A 21,370-nucleotide genomic window follows, 5' to 3' on the forward strand; every position below is an offset into this window, starting at 1 on the left:
TAGAAGTGGTCTCATGGGGTTCCGACCAGAGCTTGGGTCAGGACCCTCTGCGTTTTGTCTGCACACCACGCTTCCTCGGACGCCGGGCACGCTCGCTGTGGAGCGTGATGGCAAGTCCTTGATGGCTTCTAAGGAGTTCTGTCCAGTTTTCTCCTCGGTCCTCACAAAAAGCCGGTGAGATCATATGTTAGTCTGAGATTGTTTAGAAACTGAAATGACAGGAGTACTTTCAGGTAAGAAGGTACATCACACGAGGGAAGAAACCTCACAGAATCTTCAGACTGGCTAAGAGCGAAGGTCGGGACGGTGCACTGACGTAATGCACACCCGAGCCCGGCGGGGAGGGAGTATGGAGGGAGTGTGTTTCTGTGTGCGACACAGAAACAGAGAAACGGCACCGTGTGTCAGCAGGTAATCTCCGGCTCAGGAAGCTCCTGCTCGGGCTCCTGTTTTACGTGTGGGAAACCGAGCCCACCCTGGTGACCCTGAGGTAAGCTGCCACAGACTAGGTCCCCACCCCTCTCTGTCCGGGAAGGTGGGTGAAGTTAGGCATTGATTTCACGTGCTGCCCCTCCTCGGAGCTCACGTTAGTTTCCATTTGCATAGAGGTAATCCAGGAATGATGTCAACACACATAAAATTGACCGATTAATATGAATTGTAAGGTGTTTTTTTTTTAATTCATGCAACTCTTTGTTCCAAATTCTATATGCAGTATCCAGCCAGTAAAACTAGGAGATATTGAAGTCTGATCGTTTTATTTCTGTGTTTTGCAGGAGAGAGTGTACCAAAAAAGCATGGTGACAAATTATTAATGCACACACTAGATTAGGAATGTATGGCTTACGTGTCTGTATCTGTTGAAGGTTCTTTACAAAGCTAATCCCTGCAGGATCACGGTGAGCTGCTCTTGCCAGCCGGTCGTTAGCAGGTGACCTGACACTGGAAGGTGGTCCTTGTGCACCAAATGTCTGAAAAAGCAATCAGAGCTGAGAAGCCTTAGGACAAAATTCACGCGTGAGCATGTATGGCTCGGAGAATGCATTTAAAAAACATATTCATTCTGGCTAGATTTGACTTCTGCTCACATGAGCCATGGACTAGGGGCTCAATGAAGCCTTCTTCAAAGCCCGTCCATATTCAAGTATTTGAGGGTCATCAGCACTATTTCAAAGCCCCAGCGTGTTCACACTCCATTTGCTTTTGTGGACTTAATGCATGTTTTCAATGATTTTTAAAGTCTGTGGCATTAGGATTTGGAGCTGTGAGAATTTCTTAAATTTCTGCTTAAAATAATTCACAGCCACTACGCCCATCATATACACACACATACACTCACATGCATGTACACTCAGACACACGCATTTAAGTACACTCACAAATATACACACTCCAGGTCCCTCACATGCTCACATATGCACACTTACAGACACACATACCCAAAGACACACACATCACACACACACACATCACTGTATACTTCATGTGAAGCTGGAAATTGTGCTAAAGGTTATAACTTAGCAGCTTGTGTATGAACTGACGCAGGCCAGAGACGTAATGCTAAGAATCCCACAGGGAGTGATCAAGTGTTAGCTGAGCGGGGATTTTGTGTGGAGAATATCCTGTAAGGATGAAAGTAGGAAAACTCAAATATAGAACGTCTACAACAAAAAGATATGAAGGGATATAGTTATTATTATTTGGCCACCAGTTTATTTCTGATATACATATATACATTGTGTTTTTAAGGTTTATTTTTAAATTTGTGACTGTAGGGTCACATAACAGATATGGAATGAAGATATTTTTGAATGAATGAGTGATTTAGAGGAAATGAATTCGTTTGTATAGCTTGTGTTTCTGAGCTCTCTCTCTTTTTTTTTTAGTTACCGGGGTAAAAAACAAAAGGAAGTTACAATCACCTCATGTGTCATTATTAAGCAAATTTCCTATAATTTAATTTTTCTATCACTAAATGGAGCTTTGATTAGTTATCAAAGATGGATACATTTTACTATGGTATAGGATATATGAGAAACTAATTTTCAGGTTTTCACCAAGTTTAGTAATATCAGAAGTCACCTCAGTTGTCAGTATGCCTTGGTGACTCAAAAGCAAAGACTTCTCATATTATTGATACCTCAGAGCCCAGGGGCGCTGGGGGAGAACAGCAGCTTCAGCTCTACAACTCCAGTATTCCTCCTCCTGCCCGAAGGAACGTTTCTTGCGTTCAATAGACCGCTAATCAGATAGCGCCGTGAGAGTCAGCAGCCCCCCGGCATTGTCCCCCCGCCCCCAGGTCATCCCCGTTTGTAGCACGTCCAGCATTGGCTTCTCCGTAGGAAGGGGCAGTGGTATAAGACGCAGCAGGCAGAAGGAGCTCAGGGCTCAGCCCGGGCCTCCCATCGCAGACATGGGGTGTAGCGCCGAGAACTGTCCCCGTTCCCTTTCCCACGTCTGGAGGCAGGGCAGTGTGGTCTGTGCAAGTCCTGATGCCTCAGGGGAGGATGCGATCGTGCCATTCATCCCTCTGATGTCGTCTGACAGTATGAGTGGGGTGTTTTTCCAGATACGTAAAGTTCGATACAGGTCGTGCACGGCCATTTTACTCTGAAACTTGGCAAACGTTTGCATGCATGAAGATGGGAGCAATAACTAAGCGTCGTTGTCTTAAAATCACAACAGTCATATATGGATGTTGTCAGAGGCCATGTGGCCAGGAAACCACTGTGATAGGAAGGGGCATTTTCTGGAGATACAGGGAAGCAGTTCACACACAGAAGAGGCTAAAGGCTCGCTTCTTGTTTTGATTCAATTTCCAGGAGGGGGACTAGGCAGTTTGCCTTAAGTGATACATTAACCTATTACAGCATTAAGAACAGGTGTGTAATAGCTTCAATGCTTCGTATTTCTGCAGAAAATAAGTGTATTTGTAAGCTTTTCAGGGACGTTATGCATGTCATTATACAAAACGACCTGTGGTCTTGTTGAGGTTGTATTTGTGCATGCTTTAAAACACAAAGGCAGAACACTCTTCTTCCTTTTTCCTTTTCTTACGAGCAGCCCTTATTAACATGATCCCTTTGCTTTGTTTTGATATAAAATATGTAATGCTGTTTGATCAGGATATGCAGGTGAACTGCGTTCCTAGTGTGTTTTACAATAAGAAGAAACGTTTACATAGTGTGCAAAAAAAGCCCAGCTACTTTCTGCTAAAGTAATTAAACGTTTATAAGGATAAAGATTCAGAATAAGTAGGATATATGTAGTATGGATTTATATTTTTAATGAAATTAATTTGGGTATAAATAGGCTGTGATAATTGCACATAATCTCCCACCTCTATGTATAAATACAGAAGATGAAAAAATATATACATACACACACACACACTCACACACATATATATATATACATATATATATATATTTTATATGTGTGTATATGACATTAAATGAAAGCCCCCATGAACTCTAGGGTATCAGAAACCATTACACCCTTGCAGGTGGGCCAGATTTAACAGGCGAGAATGAATTTACATGATCTAACGTTACAATGTGCTGTCGGGACAGCTGAAGCTCCCCTGTCCACCCCGTTGAGTCCCCACGGGTTCAGTCGGTGTTCGGCACTCCATCCTGCCTACCCCTGAACGTGAAGACAGGCGCTGGCCTGCGTCAGCACACTGCTGCGCACTTGGAAATGCTGTGGGTGCCCTGGTGTCCTGTGATCACCCGTTGTCATCGTCAGCCATTCCCGTCCTCGTGTGTCACGAGCTTACGCTTCCAGAAGCCCGGCTCCTCCTACCTGTGATAAATAATGTGTGATACCTCAGCACGGCTCAGTCATGGGCGTCAGAGCAGCGAGATCGGTTTAGTCTCCCAAACAGCTGCTGTGACACTTCGTGTATCTTAAAAGGAACAGGCTTCCTGAGTTCGAGAGAGACGGATGCCTTTCCGTGTGCGGGCCCATCAGCCTCTTCCAAGCCCCAGGGTCCTGACAGATATTGTTAACTGATTTGCAGCAGTAATTAAGTTAACGATCCAAGAGTTTATTCTGTAGTGCTTCAACACATCAAATTATTTTTACCAGAAGGATGTCAGAGTAATTCAAACAGCCGCATTCCCTGATAATCACTGTGTCATCCACACGGGAATTAAAGTAGAGGGACGTGCACAGAACAATACAGAACTCGCTGCTGAGTTCCAACGGGGCAGTTAAACACGCATGAGCATTCCAAACCCAGGAAATAGGCATTTATGAGCTGCCTACTGATTTGAAGGAAAATTATGACAGCTTTCCCCTCCCATTAAAAAAGTCCTTTTCATAATAATTTAAATTGCAACACTGAGTTTTCAAATTCTGTCTTTGAATCTTAGTATCTAGCACGGCAACCATTTCCAAATTAACTAATTGTGAAAAAAAATTACTAATTAAATGGATCTTCAAACTAAATTTTTGAATGGTTAAATGGTTGACATATACTTAACGCCCTACAAATAAGACTTTTTCCGAAACATAACAATAAACCCTTTTATTTGACTCCTACCAAAGTCATTTCTTGCATTTTTGGTAGACAATTACCAAAAGAGAGACAATTAGCAAGGAGAAATAAGAAAATAAAACACTTTTAAGTTAAAAGCTTAAATGAAAAGTTGATATTTGTTCTCTATGTCTGTTTATTTTGTTGTATACTCAAAGAATTAGATTCTACTGATAATTTATTTCAACCTTTAAAAGAAATTTATTCTCAAACTAGTATTTTCTTACACTGTAGCTTCTTCTGACATTTCTGTAGTCATTGTATGTTTTAATACGGAGTATTTCTGGTTTTATTGGGCTTCTTTCCCCACTCCATTTGGATTAACTGTAATAGCGTTTAGTTGATATTTAAATTAAACTCAGATGTCTGTGTTAAAATCTCATTTTGTAAGGGGTAAATAAGGCAACGGATTTATATAAATCACCCCCCGCCCCCGCCCTGACAAAACCTTACATTTCTTTTGCTGTTTAAATCAACATTTAAAAAGTTAGTTTTTTCAAGCAGGATTTGGGAGGGATATAGTTGAGAGGTCTAGGATTAATGATTTGGGTTTTTATACTCATATGTTTTTCATAGGGACACTTTATCCAAATATTTGAGGAGAGTGTAGTGACAGTGTCCCGTAAAGTGGTCACCCTTTGTCCCCCATTTCCAGTCTTCACAAAGTGACGTCTGTAATTCTGTTACCCACTCACAGGTTTTCACGACATAAAGGTTATACTGACCACACTCGTAAAGTATATTAATCAAAGTGTTTAATACATGCTACTTTTAACACAACTCTAAAAGAACTTATTAAAAAATATGAACTATTACTTAATCCAATAACACATGGACAATTGTATCTTCTCTTACATCAGGAAAAAAAATGGTAGAAGGAAGCTGTGACTTTCCTCGTGGCAAATAAAAAATCAAAAGTGTAGCCAGTAGGTCTTAATTGATCCTCTCTTGGCAATATGGATATTCTATTAGGAAGAAAAATCCCTTCTTCAGAATCATCAGTTTCAGGCCCAGTTGGAAAACGGCCCAGGCGAGAGTTCTCCTGCACGCAGCATCTCTCTGGGGCGGCGTTGTTCACGGGCTGAGGGGAGTGTTGTCCGGCTGATTCTCCAATGTAACACATCACTTACAACACTTAAAATGTAATTTCTGTACTTCTAAATTGGTAACTTGTTTATTTCATTACTTCCCCTTGGAATAGGAAGGTATTCTGAAATTGTTAGTGTTTTGCCTTGTAAGGAGGTTCCAGATTTTATTTAGAAAGGAAAAAATGCTGTGTTTGTGACCCCGTGATGTGGAGGAACATGTTTGTTAGCAGTGTCCTGAGCTCTGACTCACGCTGGTGATTTCAGACCAGAACTGTTGTGGCTACATAATCAAGCCACGAAAACAGAACCAAATTAAACGGAGGCTCTGACTGTTTCAAGCCACTTTTATGATGAAGTGGGTCGTGGATGCTCAATGTTGAGTCTGATGGTGCCCATCAGACTTACATGTTTTCATGTGACATTTAATAACAGCATCAGTGCAATCATGCTGGGAAGTAGAAAACAGCTTTACAGAGACAAACTCTAATTAAATAAATAACTAAACCTTTCTGTCAGCGAATGGAAATTAAGAACTTAGTCACGTCACATTGTTTCTTAGAATCAGAAAACTAGAAACTCTTTTAATAATGACACATCATATACACCTAATAATAATAATATGTAATTTATCAAATAGTAGTTTAGTGGTATGGAAACACATTTAAGTTTACGTAAGAAAAGAATACCACCACCACACCAAAAAGCAAATGGGGCTGGCATTATACCCTAAGTTTTCACTATCGAGAGATGAACTATTCAGGGAAAACTGTGAGAGCAGACCTGTCACTCACTGCTCTGTTCTGTCGTGTCCCCATTTCTTTGGCAAGACACTAGCCCCTCCCAGCACCTCTTCTTCCTCATCTGTGAGTGGCAATGGTTCCTGCTGATGGTGTTATTTGCCCCCATTAAAATGGAAACACTGTGTTCAGACACTTGACTGTTTTCTTGACTGCAAATCCCCAGCTTCTCGCATGCCTGGTTCATCATAGCCACTCAGTCACGATTAGTTGAGTCAACTTAACAAAATGATGTATGAGAAAGGTCTTTATAAGCTGAGAGATATGCTGGTTAGTATTTGAAAATATATTAGATGTGTTTTCTTACGTCTCGTTCTGCTTTACAACAGGCAGGCATGGATTAAGTTAAGGGATATTTCTTGGGAGTGGAAGGATTATAGACAAGCTAAATTAGATGAATTGCTTTTAACAAGTCTGAGTCAAAGAAATCTCGAGTTACAAAGTGTGGAAAACGGAGCAACACCATGCAATGGAATACTACTCAGCCGTAAAAAAGAAGACAATTTTAGCCTATTCAGCAGTGTGGATAGACCTGGAGAACATGATGCCAAGTGAGATAAGCCAGTCAGAGAAAGACAAATACCCTATGATGGCACTTATATGTAGAGTCTAATGTGAACTAACAAGGAAAATGGGGACAGACTCCTAGATGGAGAGCAGGCTGACAGGTAGTGGGGAGGGGATGGTTGGGGGGGAGGGGTTAACCAAAATGGAAAAAGAACTCATGGATGTGGACGGCAGTGTGGTGATGACCGGGAGCGGAGGGAGGATAAGGGGACCAAATGGTAATGGAAACAGACAATAAAGATTTAAATTTTTTTTTTTTTAATAAAAAGGAAAGTGAATGTAGTGAAAACATCTAAATGTGTTCACCATTTGTGATTTCCCTGAGAACAGTACTTCCTTTCAAGGTGTATGTATAAATTATTTCCTAATGTTATAATGCACATCTTTACAATGGGACAGCTCAGTAAGATTTTGAACTCTGAGATAATATTCCACTGTCCTCATGTCAAGTAAAATGGTCCCCCGTTTCTTTTCTTCAAGATGTAATTTCTCAGGAGAGCGTTCTCTCTGTGGTGATGAGTGGTGGTAATGTACAGATGCCTACGATTTCTTTAAATGAATTTGATGCTTTTCAGGAAAGACGTGCGAATCTTCCGTCAATCACTGTGAATGCAACCCCTGCTTTAATGGCGGCTCCTGCCACAGCGGCCTGGAGTCCTACTACTGCCACTGTCCCTTCGGTGAGTGTGGCTCTGCGGGCCGCGCCGCAGGTCGGTCTGCTTCGGCTCGCAGGTCAGCAGTTTCGTCTCGTTGTGGCCCTGAGCGATGGAGAAAATACTCAAAATGTTTTCCACAGGAGACTTGGGCAAGATAAAGTCTCAGAGGTTTCACATTCTTACACGTGGTTTATGGAAATCCATTGGCTGTATTGCTTTGATCACCACCAGGAAAAGCATCAGCTGGAGATGACCCCATTCGGTGTTCTGTTCTCAGGACACTTCCCCTCAGATATTTATGCACGCCTTCTTTTTAGCCTAGAACCTTTCAGTAAAAAGGTCTCCCAGCCACGAAGCGACCTCGTTCTCTATTTCAAGTTTTTTAAAAAAATATCCGTCAAAATGATTTTTGTTTTGTTTGGCTTTGTTTTTTACCTTAACCACTTGTGTTAGAAAGATTTAGTAACTAGTCACACAGTTTTGTAGATAGTATCAACATAACTAATCAAAATTCAAGCCGTGTTCTTTTGAGGAAGAAGGTTGTTAGTTTTTTTTGGTACACACGTATATATATATATTCACCATAGTGAAACGAACAAAAAGATTTCTTCCAGATGGCATACGAACGTTGCCCAGCACTGAGACAGTCAGGGACTATGAGTAAAGCTTTGGAGGAAGCTTTCATGTGAACTTGATCTGTCTCACAGTTTTGTGCTCATTCCGTTAATTTAAAGGCTGACTTTCCCCACACCATAGTTTCCATCTCCAGACGTCCTGCAGTAGTTAGAGATTCTCGATAAGGGAAACAGGAGAATGGCATTTTTCTGGTGTTTCCCTGGACATATTACTGTGGACCTGAACAGTGAATCTTAATATACAGTAGAGCGTAGAACTTAAAAATAATCTGAGGTTTCTAGTAGCCACTCAAATGTACTGTTAATCCATTTTCAAGTAAGTCCGTGACTCTGTCTAGTTTTGTTTTTGTAAAGCATGTCAAGAGAATGATAAAGAAAAATAGAATGTAAAAATATCTCATTGTGAGCTGTGTATTTTAACAATGGTTCTGAGGCCCAGACATCGAGGGTTTTTATCAGAAGTCAAAAAATGAAAACAAAACACTACCCCAAGGTGACCGAGCAACTAGAAGATTTTATTTTCAGTTCGGTGTGACATTCACAGTATCCCCCCTTCTTTTTAAAATTTATTTGAGAGTCTCCGAAAGTCTCCTTGTGGAACAGAGAAAGGTAGATCAAGGTCAAAATAACCACAACTTTAGATCCCCTAAAACGTCTTTTTTTTTTTTTCAGTAATATTTTATCATCCCAAAGAGTGTTGCTTTCCGCATAGAACTATAACCAGGTTCCATGGTTTAACGTAAGCTTTGGAATAAAAGATAAGGACTTTGGAGTGGAAAGTGGGAAAATTATTTCGAGTGACTGGACAGAGGTGGTTTATATTTTGAGAGAGTCCTTTGCATTCCAGTTGGAAATGTGAGGATTGTCACTGACTCTACACGGGAGCAAACCGCTGCTGCTGTGCAGCTCACGGTCCTTCCCTGTGGGTGGAGGTGCTTGCTGGGGACCCCTCACCCGCCGAAGGCTCCCCAGGGAAAAGGCTCCGGCACAACCATGGAGATTAAACTAGAGACGGACCCTGCGGGGCTGCCGGTGCAGGCTTCTCTCCCTGTTGCTGTCAAAGACAAAGCAATGTTTAAGTGCAGATATTGTCAGACAACGACAGAAGCACGTATAAAACAAAACAATGCAAAAAACTCCAACACAGTAATACATGATTTAAAACAGAGAATTACAATGAAGATGTGCTTTCCTTTACAAACTGAACGTGGGGAAGCACAAATAAAAACGGCAGCCGGCCTGCCTCGAACACACAGCGGCACCTAGTAATGCATGCGGCCTGGAAAACAACTCTTAACTTGAATTTTGAAGTTGGAAAAAACTTTGCACTGATTACCTTCTCAACAGTGAAGGATTTGTTGTTTGGGTTTCTTAATAAATTTTAGATTTTTTAAATTATATTTTAGAAAAAAATAAAGTGACTAAGACCTTTATAAAGAGAGCCTATATAATTAAAGCTTTATCTATATATATATATATGTATATGTATATATATACACACATACATACATACACATACAAAAGATCCCTTATTAGGGTTAATTTTAATAATTGATCTTGACTTTTATATAGGTTTGTTTTGTGGCATTTCATTTAGAAGGCAGTTTTAAAATCCACCTTAAATTTTATTATTATATTTCAAAAACAAAAATTTACCTTTCTCTAGAAACAACATTAAACCTCTTTAAAAAGAAATTCATACCATAAATATTTTTATGTTTGAATATATAGTATTAATTTCAATTAAAATATAGAACATCTTTCCGGAATCTATATACTTTCTACATATATGATCATACAATTATAAGCACATTTTCATAGATTCATTAAAATTTAATCAGAAGAGACTTCAGGAAACACATAGTTAAGATTTTTCTTCAGTAATCTAATTTGTATGCTTCATCTTTACATTTTCTTTAACTTTGGTTGCTTCTGCATATATTACATATAATAAATGTTTAATATAAATAAATTTAAAAATTTTTGTATAGGGATATAACTTAGATACAACATAAAATATAAATTCTATATGATCAATATATATTTATGATATATGTATGCTATAAATGTGAGATGTAATATATAATTACAATAATTCCTTTGCCTTTTCTTTAATTTCAGTTAATGATTAAAAATGAATTATAAATATTTCTACTCATTTGCAATGAATATGATCTCAGCCTTGATAGAGAAAGAAAAGATAATAATCACATGCTTTAATAGCAGCTACTAGGCTGTGGTTCAGCAAAACGAGGCAATCAGTAGATCTGGCTTCATTCGTTGGCTCTGAATCCCATGGTTCTGTAGCCTTGGGCGAGTTTTAAATATTCTGTAAAATGATGGTATTGGTTCCTTCTGGCCGAACAATTCCCTGCCTCTAAATGTAATGCATTTACAAGAGATGTGCAGCCAAAATTAAGGAATGAAACCTTTGCAAGCTAATAGGAGTCATGATGTGTTGGCATGGGTTAATTTTCCAATCATTTGCTACAGTCTCCTAATATTTGTGGGAAAAGAATTTTGGCATAGCATTGTAACATCAATAAAACTCATTTTTCAAGTTTGAAAAAGAACCAGCACAAACAAATGGGAATGCTGGATTTTGGAAAAACAGAAAGATATTTCCAAGTAGCCTGGTATAACTCATACCCAAAGTGAGCAGGAAACAAGAAAGAGGTTAAAACAAAGACAGCCATTGCCCTAAAAGCAATGATTCCCTTCTCTAGTTTTGGGACCCTTGAAAATACAATGAGTACGTGAACTGATCTTTTTTAAGTCAAAACAAAACTTAACATGTTTAATTCAATTAAAAGTGTTTTTATGAACTATGTATTATGAAGAAAGGATCTTGTTTGAAAGTTACAGCCTAGTAAAACTAGAAAGATTGACCAATTCTGATTTTAAAAGTTTTCCAAGAAAGAAATCTTTTCAGACATACTTCATTTCACTAATTTTTAGAAATGAGGCATGCTTAGATTTGCTCCCTAAGTGACCAAAGGAAACCAGTTTGTCATCTCTGTTAGGGGTGTGTGTGTGTGTGTGTGTGTGTGTGTGTGTGTGTCTGTTTAGGTATATTTTATTGATTATGCTGTTACAGTTGTCCCAATGTTTCCCCCTTTGCCCCGCCCCCAGCCTGATACCCCTTTTCCCTCCAGCAATACCCCCCTTAGTTCATGTCCATGGGTCATGCATTTAAGTTCTTTGGCTTCTCCATTTCCTTTACTATTCTTAGCATCCCCCCATTTTTTACCTACCAATTATGCTTCTTGATCCCTGTACCTCTACCCCTACTTTCTCCATTCCCACTGATAACCCTCCACATGATTTCCATATCTATGATTCTGATCCTGTTCTAGGTTTTGCTTAGTTTATTTTTTAGATTCAGTTATTGATAGTTGTGAATTTGTTGTCATTTTAATGTTCATAGTTTTGATCTTCTTTTTCTTAAATAAATCTCTTTAACATTTCATATAATAAGGCTCAGTGATGATGAACTCCTTTAGCTTTACCTTGTCTGGGAAGCGCTTTATCTGCCCTTTCATTCTAAATGATAGCTTTGCTGGATAGAGTAATCTAGGTTGTAGGTCCTTGCTTTTCATCACTTTGAATACTTCTTGCCAGTCCCTTCTTACCTGCAAAGTTTCTTTTGAAAAATTCACTGATAGTCTTAATGGGAACCCCTTTGTAGGTAACTCTGTTCCTTTCTCTTGCTGCTTTAAAGATTCTCTCTTCATCTTTAGCCTTTGTCATTTTAATTATGATGTGTCTTGGTGTGGTCCTCTGGGTCCAACTTGTTTGGGGCTCTCTGTGTTTCCTGGACTTTTATGTCTATTTCCTTTGCCAAATTTGGGGAGTTTTCCTTCATCATTTTTTCTCATAAGTTTTCAAATTCTTACTCTTCTTCTTCTCCTCCTGGCATCTCTATGATAGGATGTGGCACTTTTGGAGATGTCCCAAAGTCTTCTTAAACTCTCCTGCTTTTTTTTGAATTCTTGCTTCTTCATTTTGTTCTGGTTGAATGTGTATTTCTTCCTTATCTTCCAAACTGTTGATTTGAATCCCGTATTCCTTCCCCTCACTGTTGGTTCCTTGTATATTTTTCTTTTCTTTCACTTTGTATGACCTTCACTTCTTCCTTTATTTTGTGGCCATATTCAACCATTTCTCTGAGCATCCTTATTACCAGTGTTTTGAACTCTGCATCTGACAGGTTGGCTATCTCCTTTTTGCTTAGTTCTTTTTCTGGAGTTTTGATCTATTTTATTTGGGCCACACTTCCCTGTCTCCTCAATTTGATAACCTCCCTGTGTTTGCCTCTGTGTAATGCCAAAACACCTGTTATGTTGTAAGGGACAGAGCATTCATCAATGCAGATTATGTTATAAAAAATAATCACGTCACTCTATTTCAACTTAATTTAGATAGTATTCTCATAGAGTAATAAAAAATGTAGTAAGCGAAACTCATTTTTGTAACTTAAAAATATGTTAATTGAAGTCATTTAATAAAACTTCACTGGAATTTGATGTGTCTCTTTGTCAATTTCCCCACCTCCAGGTGTCTTTGGAAAACACTGCGAGCTGAACAGTTATGGATTTGAGGAGTTATCCTACATGGAGTTTCCCAGCCTGGACCCCAATAATAACTACATTTATGTCAAATTTGCAACGATTAAAAGTCATGCTTTATTGCTTTACAACTACGACAACCAGACAGGGGACCGGGCTGAGTTTTTGGCCCTTGAAATTGCTGAAGAAAGACTAAGATTCTCTTACAATTTAGGCAGCGGCACATACAAACTCACGACGATGAAGAAGGTGTCAGATGGACATTTTCACACTGTGATTGCCCGGAGAGCAGGAATGGTAAGAAGCTGATGATTTCCTAATACTAACAGGTGACCCTCAAAGGAGATAGTAAGTACCACCTCACTCCAATTCTAAGGTCATATGTAAGGTAACTATATAGCTATGGTGTTGTCAATTGACTCATATGGAAGGGACGATTTTGCTTGCTGACCTCCAGGGTCTCTTTCATGAACATTTGATGCTATCACACAAAGCCTTGGGAGCAAGAGAGAACAAGGGAAAAGGTACCACGAGGTATGCCCAAAGGGATAGAGAAATAATCCTTTCAGTTTGTCTTTAATATGTGGCCATAGTCACCAGGTTTTGAATAATACTAAACTTAGAAGAAACACCATTGTCAAAGTTACTCCAGTTGAAGGAAAAATGTCTCCCTATTTCTGAAAACATCCAAAATAAGGCCCCGACTAGATTTTGAATCTGTCTTCTGCAGTTCAAAAGGATTTTGTTGAAAACTGGAAAAATCACCAACTTTTCAGCTTTGAATCATTTCACAGGCAGGATAGAAACTACTCACTTTACAGAGGGACTGGTAGAAAACGTCAACATTAAAGAAGGTACATGTAACTCTGAAGGTTAAGTTACCTGAACTACTGTTCGAATTTCTTTGGGTTGTACCACCAAAGTGTTAGAAAATGAGAAAAATACATTAAATATTAAGTTCGACTAAAATATGGTGCCATTTTCTAAGTTGATTTTTCCTAAGTTGAAGCATGTGATACTTGCAAGTTCATGACTGCTTTAGGGATCTCTAGAATGGTTGGATACATTGCATAGTATATACACAGAGAGATGTATCAACAGTTTCTTTTAGAAATAAATAGTCTACATAAGCAACATAAATTGTATCATGAAACCCTAATACTGCCTTTGAGATTGAATGTCACTCACTTTTATAGATCACTGGAAAAATTATTAATTATTTAAAGCATTAACTAAACAAGGCATAAAAAAGTCTTGTTCTTATTTATTATGATTTCCTTGAGAACGTGGCAAGAAAAATATCTACATAGCTCATGAGAGTTCATTGTATGGAGCGTATAATAAGTTCTAATAATTAGCTGATAGAATTTATTTAAAATGCTTTAGCAAATAGTATTTGATTCACAATAACTATACATTGCCCCCATTCATTATTTCTGAAATGCAAGGTATTTAAGATATACTTTTACAAATCTCCCATCTAAATATACATTTTTATGGACAATCCTTAAAATCATCTGCAGTATTAACAAAAATGGGATATTAATGACATGAATAATTTCTCTACATAATGAAAGTGACCTGATTCAGGAAGACCGAAAACCCGATAGATAACTGCAGGTAATAGGTTAATGTTGGCAGCTTGCCGGACCTCCCTTTCTCTGCTTTTATTAAAATTGACCTGAGATGACTACCACTCTTAACTTGCACAATACAGCTGGTCTTTGAACAACACAGTTTGCAACTGAGTGGGCCCACTTATACCTGGGGGTTTTTTTTGTTTTTTTTTTTTCAATAAATCCCCGTACTGTTTTGATCCAGGATCAGGAGGCCACATATACAGAGGCTGACGGTACTCATCGGTGTACCCCATTTTGTGTTGGAGCCTCCACATATTTTGGTATCCATAGGAGGTTCTGAATTAGCCCCCACGGACACTGAGGGACAACTTAAGTTTCGGGGAGTCAAAAGTTATATGTGGATTTTCATCCTCCTGGGGGTCAGCACCCCCTGCATTGTTCAGGGATTGGCTGCATTTCCATTTCTGCTGTACAAAAGAACAGAGTTGGATCAGTCCTGTTCTCTGGCGCTCAGATATGTTTAGGGAGAACCTTAGTTTGCATTGGGCGAAACCCTGAGTCCTCCTAGATTTGGGGTTATGCCTCTTCCTGTGATATACTGGCCATGTTCTGAAATACCATGCTCTGAACATCATTCTTATAATTTTGAAAATAAAATATGCAAAGTATTTTTTTTTCAGAACTTACTGCACCTTGGGGAGCAAAGGAAGGGCATCCCCCCTGCCCCCTGACTTGTAGAGCTCTAATAACATGGATGTCCAACTACCTTGGTCTTACACTAGACCACAGACAACCCCAGTGGTCACTGTGCAATTTAAAGAGCCCTGACTTCTGTCCTGTTCTCGGCTTTATTACCATGACTGGATGACTTTGTTTTTTGATCATGTGGAGCATTCAGAAGTTCTCCTCGAGAGAAGACTTTTGTCTTGTGGTAATTCATCCCTTAGGATGCAAAAACAGCTACTGTTAGTTATGATTTAGAGATTATTGGGAGTTTCTGCTTTATAGCAATATATGATAATTATTGATTATACATAAATATGCTGTAATATGCTATTCATAAATAAGGATTCTTATAAATGAAAAAGACATCTAATATTTCTTTACAGTATCTCAGATTTTATCTTTAATGCAAATATTAACAATCTTCAGAGCTTGCTGTAATAGTATTTATGTTGTATTTTTTAAATCTTTTATATATATGCATGGAATATTATTGAAAGAAGATTTTTGAAAATCAGAAACGTCATGGGTTATTTTTTTCATTTATTCTAGACAGTAGAATAAACAGGCTGATTTAAGACTGAAATCCCAGGAAGCTGTCTCAGACCCTCTGCATAATATTCTAAGAGACGTTAATGGCATTTTGATTTAGCTATAAAACAAGGGGGCTGGAGAAGATTTTTCAAAGCACTTTCCTACCCCTCATGTGTAATTCTTTTACATTACTAGTTTTAGACATATCAAAGAAATAAGTGTCTATCATTCACTATTTTCTTGTATTTATTATACTAAATCAAAATATTATCACAAGTTCAAAATGGTGTCCACATGGAGACCAGCCCTGGCTGCAAAGGACAGGGGCCGGGAGAACCAAGGTGGACGCTTCCTTCCCTTCCTGTGTAGGCGGCTTCCTTGACCGTGGACTCGTGTTCGGAGAGCCAAGAACCCGGCTACTGCACTGTCAGCAACGTGGCTGTCTCTGACGACTGGTAAGTAAAACCACTCGTTTGCTCTCTGTTATTCCGGGACATTTAAAAGGAAGTTACACATTTGAAAGTCATCTTATTATGCTAACTATTACGTAGAAGTTTAAGATATTACATCCTCTCCAAAGGGATTTTTGAACCATAAAATAAAAAGTTACCCAGTGTCCAAAAAGGGTAGGGGAAAAAAGCTGTGGCATGAAGTGGCAGCGACGCAGCTACAGAAAGGAAAGCTGAACGCAGCTTGTCCTCCGAGAAGGCACCTGAAACGGTTGCACGCGACTTGGGTCCTGGAAGCTTAGGGTCTCTGAACTTGGCACTTGACCATTACCAACAGGCCTTTCAAATAGCACCTCAAATGGGAACCCAGCATTACCCCATCGAAAACATAAGTGATTTTAGTAGAAATAGCAGCAAACAGAAACATAAATATTGACACCTAATCCATTGCATTCATCAACTTACTGGCATTCCTCGTCACCCCTGTAGTGAAGGAAAACGCAATCTGACATTAATGTTAGAATCGTCACTATTAATGCGTCCTATCTTTGTGATAGTGTGCTCTTCGCTAATTCAGCATCGGTATGTGAAGCCCATGTGTCCAACTGAAAATACCACTTCCATAAATGTTATTATTTAGGCCTTAAATAACCCTGTAGGGATCTGTCTGGTGGACATGCGTTCATCGGTGACGTTTTCCTCTCAAATGTACCGTGCTACATACGCGTGCCAGAAAAGGGCACCGTCGTTCCTCTGTGACTGAAGCATTCTGCCGAACTGTTACGTCGGTACTAATACAGTTTTCTTCCTTGTGGAGGACTCTTGACGTGCAGCCGAATCGCGTCACAGTGGGAGGTATCCGCTCTCTAGAACCCGTTCTGCAAAGGAGAGGACACGTGGAGAGCCACGATTTCGTCGGGTGCATCATGGAGTTTGCTGTGAACGGAAGGCCCCTGGAGCCCAGCCAAGCGCTGACCGCACAAGGCATCTTAGACCAGTATGGCTGCTTCATTTCTCACTCTTAAAAAAATGCAAAAGGGTGTGATAACTGAGCACCAGAAGGTGAAGTGGCTGTGACTACAGCCCTAAAAATGCCAAATGTTTTACCTTGTTTTGAATTTTATATATTCATAGCTGTGAAATTTTGCTTGGCATGACATGTAATATTTAATTAGAAAGTTAATTCTTCATTTCTGGAGTCTAAGAAAAAGTATGTGTACGCATGTATGTATGTATAGACTCTACCATACAGAGTGAGGTAACTGAGTTACTCAGACTTTTAAAAACCTACCCCAAACTAGTGAGTAGCAAACTATTGTAAATCCTGGGCTGGGCACCCGGCCTGGTATGAAAGGCAAATGATGGACCAGGCAGATCCTTGCTCCTGAGAAGATCATGGACTCTTAAGTCCATGACTGCTCACCTCTAGAGTGGCGATAATATTGCCTGGCACGATATTATATTCCCCTCACTGAATCATTCCCACTCTTCACTGGCTGGGTCGTGCCCCCTGTGCCCACAGACCCCAGCCATCTCTCTCTCCTGCAGCCTTTTCTTGGCCAATACGTTTGCTTCCTAAGCTCAGAAAATGGCAGCAGCTGAAGGAACCCCCCCAAAGCTGACTGCTCCACATCTGCCCGGACCGCCCGTAGTGGAATCCCCGGGGACCCGGGGACTCGGTGCTATGCATGGACTCCCCTGCTCCCACGAAGACCAAGCCCTTTTTCGCAGGAGACTCCCTCCCCTGAAACTCCTAAAAATGGCGCTGTGGCGCTCAGTGGTGACGCTGTTCCCTCCCCCTCCGAGCTGTCCTATCACCCATTTCATTAAAAACAAACTTTATCAAGTCCATTCTTTCTTCCTGCCACCCCAGTTCTCCGTCTTTGAAAAATTGTTCTGTCTTTGTCAAAATTATTAATCCCCCCTTTTGCTAAAATCAGTGGTCAAGTCTCATCTTATTTGGACTTCAGCAATATTAGGACCAACCCATCAATCTCTCTCCCTAAAAATTCTTTTTTCAAAGTATATTTTATTGACTACGCTGTTACAGGTGTCCCACTTTTTCCCCTTTGCCCCCCTTTGCCTCATACCTCCCTTCCCTCCAGCAGTCCGACGCCCCTTAGTTCATGTCCATGGGTCATGCATACAGGTTCTTTGGCTTCTCCATTTACTTTACTGTTCTTAACGTCCCCCTGTCTGTTCTGTACTGACCAGTTTTGCTTCTTGATCCCCCACACCTTTTCCTGCATTTCGCCTTCCCCCTCCCAGCTGATAACCCTCCATATGATCTCCATTCCTGTGATTCTGGTCGTGTTCTAGTTGTTTTCATAGTTTGTTTGTTTCTTTAGATTCTCTTGTTGATAGTTCTGAGTTTATCATTTTACTGATCATAGTTTTGCTCTGTTTCTTTTTCTTAAATATATCCCTTTGACATTTCATATAATAAGGGCTTGGTGATGATGAACTCCTTTAGCTTTACCTTGTCTGGGAAGCACTTTATCTGCCCTTCCATTCTAAATGATACCTTTGCTGGATAGAGTAATCTTGGTTGTGGGTCCTTGCTTTTCATCACTTTGAACAATTCTTGCCAGTCCCTTCTTGCCTGCAGTTTCTTTTGAGAAATAAGATGACGGTCTTATGGAAACATCTTTGTAGGTAACTCTTCTTTTCTCTTGCTGCCTTTAAGATTCTCTCTTCATCTTTAACCTTTGTCATTTTAATTATGATTGTCTTGGTGTGGTCCTCTTTTGGGTCCAATTTGTTTGGGACTCTCTGTGCTTTCTGGACTTGTATGTCTATTTCCTTCGGCAAATTTGGGAAGTTTTCCTTCATTATTTTTTCACATAAGTTTTCAATTTCTTGCTCTTCCTCTTCTCCTTCTGGCACCCCTATGATTCAGATGTTGGCATGTTTAAAGTTGTCCTAGGGGTTCATAAGCCTCTCCTAGTTTTTTTAATTCTTGCTTCTTTATTTTCTTCTGGTTGAATGTGTATTTCTTCCTTATGTTCTAAATAATTAATTTAAACCCTGATTTCCTTCCCTTCACCATTGGTTTCCTATGGATTTTTCTTCATTTCACTTAGTGTAGCCTTCACTTCTTCCCTTACGCATTTGTTTAACTTAATCATTTCTGTGAGCATTGTTATCACCACTGTTTTGAACTCTTCATCTGTTAGGTTGGCCCTCTCCTCGTGGCTTAGTTCTCCCTCTAGAGCCTTGACCTTCTCCCTCTTTTGGGCCATACTTCCCTGTCTCCTCCCTTGGCAGCTTCCTGTGTTTGCTTCTGTGTATTAGGTAGAGCTGACACACCTGTCACATTGTAAGGGGCGGAGCCTTAGGTATTCCTCAGTGCAGGGCAACCTGTTTCACCACCTTGTGGCGCTGTATGTGGGGAAGGGTCTGAGAGGGAACAATGCCTCTTGCTCAGCACTCGCCCCTTTTCTAGTCACTTCACCTACTTCCCATATGCAACTGGTGCCGCTCTAGCTGTTGCCCTGGTGGTGGTTCCCAGAGTGGGTGGGTTTGCAGACGTTCTGGGACCTTGGGGGTGCTTTAAACAAATGGACTCTCCTGAGATACTAGCAGTTTCTTCCTCTGCCCCAACCCCCAATGGCTTTCACAGCTGGAAGCAATGAGGCTTTATTTTCCCGGCACTGGAACCATGAGCTGCTCGGTCTGGCCTGGTACTGGGATCGCTCTCAGGTGTCCTTCCCAGCTTTTATAACGTGTGACTGCCCTTTCCGCTGGCCAACCACAGCCGCTGCCTTGCCACCGCCACTGCCACACTGCATCTTCCACCCTGGCTTCCTGGCTCCACCCTTTCTGCCTGTCTGGACGAGTATTACTTCTTTATTTTTTTATTTGTTGGATTTTCTGGTAGTTCCGGTTGTTTTTTGTTTTGAGGTAAATGGAATCCTTCATATGGTTGTGGCAGGTGAAGCGCATCTACCTATGCCTGCATCTTGGCCAGAAGTCTAAAAATTCTGTATTGGTTTGTGCACATGATATACTTTTGGTTTTCTACTTTGATGCTTCTTTTCACCTCTAAACCTCTTCTAGTTTGAGTCTGTATGCATTCTCGAAGTCTCTCTTTCTAGTCTTTGGTTTTAACTACTATCTCTAAAGTTGGTGACCCTTAAATAGTATCATCAACTTGGCCTCTCCTCGGAACTTTCGACCCTCACATTCAGCATGCTACTCACTTTTCTGTGTGTATTTCTAACAAATATCTCAAACTTAAGTTTAAAACTAAACTTCCAGCCTTCCTTCCTGACTCTTCCCCAACCCACTCCTTCCACAGCTGTCCTATCTTAGGTAATAATAGATCTCAATCCACCCACCCACTCAGCCCAACCTTTCAGACTTACATTTGGCTCCTCTCCTCCTGAGAGGTGTCACACCCAGTCTATTGGCACCCAGGATGACAGAGTCAGCTCACACCCTGACCCTGGCCTCCCCTTAGCTCCTTACTGCATGGCTGTGCACTTCTCCTTGTTTTTCTGCCCCCTGTCCACGCTGTGCCCTCTGTGCCTCTCACACGTGACAGGGCGTTCTCACTTGCTCTTTCCTGCGCTTGGGACGATCTTCTCCCAGACTCGCTTTGCTCTCTCACTTTGTCTAGGTCTTTACAATAATGATGGGTCCTTCCTTCCCTGCCTCATCTAGAGATCCAGCAACCCCCAAAACTCCCAATACCCATTCTCCATCTTACTTTCTCCATACAACTTCCTTCTTTCTAAATACTTTCTGGTTTTTGTCCATGTCTCCCAAATGGAAAAATAAATATTTCGTGAACACATGGATTTTTTTTCATCACATTATTGCCATGCTTGGAATAGTGCTTGGCGTAGAGTAGACATTTAATGAACATTAGCTGCATGAGTTGTCTGATGGAGGAGATGAGCTCTTAAATATGTAGCCCAGAGATCACATGAACTAAAGTGATTATTGGGCCAAGATGTCTTGTTCAATTAATAATTAATTTTAAAAACATTTTATTTACTTTTAGAGAGAGGGGAGGGGAGGGAGAAAGAGAGGGAGAGAAGCATCAGTGTGTGGTGGCCTCTCACACTTCCTCAACTGGAGACATGGCCCGCAGCCCAGGCCTGTGCCCTGATCAAGAATTGAACTGTCAACCTCTAACCTTGCAGGATGACACCCAACCTACTAAGCCACACTGGGCAGGGCAAGAATTAACTTAAGGAAGAAATTATCACCTCGTTTTCTTTCTGGT

The 21,370-nt window shown here is 40.4% G+C and overlaps 1 protein-coding gene across 1 annotated transcript in view; it reads left to right on the top strand.

Annotated features, from left to right (window-relative positions):
• Nucleotides 1-21,370, top strand: part of LOC149999197 (protocadherin Fat 4) — a 76,356-nt gene that overhangs the window by 42,275 nt on the left and 12,711 nt on the right. Inside the window, exons 10-13 of the mRNA XM_090289026.1 lie at nt 7,568-7,672; nt 12,841-13,148; nt 16,058-16,143; nt 16,955-17,134. Of these exons, the coding sequence (XP_090145152.1) occupies nt 7,568-7,672; nt 12,841-13,148; nt 16,058-16,143; nt 16,955-17,134 (679 nt within the window). The remainder of the gene's footprint in view (nt 1-7,567; nt 7,673-12,840; nt 13,149-16,057; nt 16,144-16,954; nt 17,135-21,370) is intronic.

Source organism: Furipterus horrens, unplaced genomic scaffold (genome assembly GCF_987537825.1).
Source record: "Furipterus horrens unplaced genomic scaffold, mFurHor1.1.pri manual_scaffold_10, whole genome shotgun sequence".
NCBI classification, from domain to species: Eukaryota; Metazoa; Chordata; class Mammalia; order Chiroptera; family Furipteridae; genus Furipterus; species Furipterus horrens.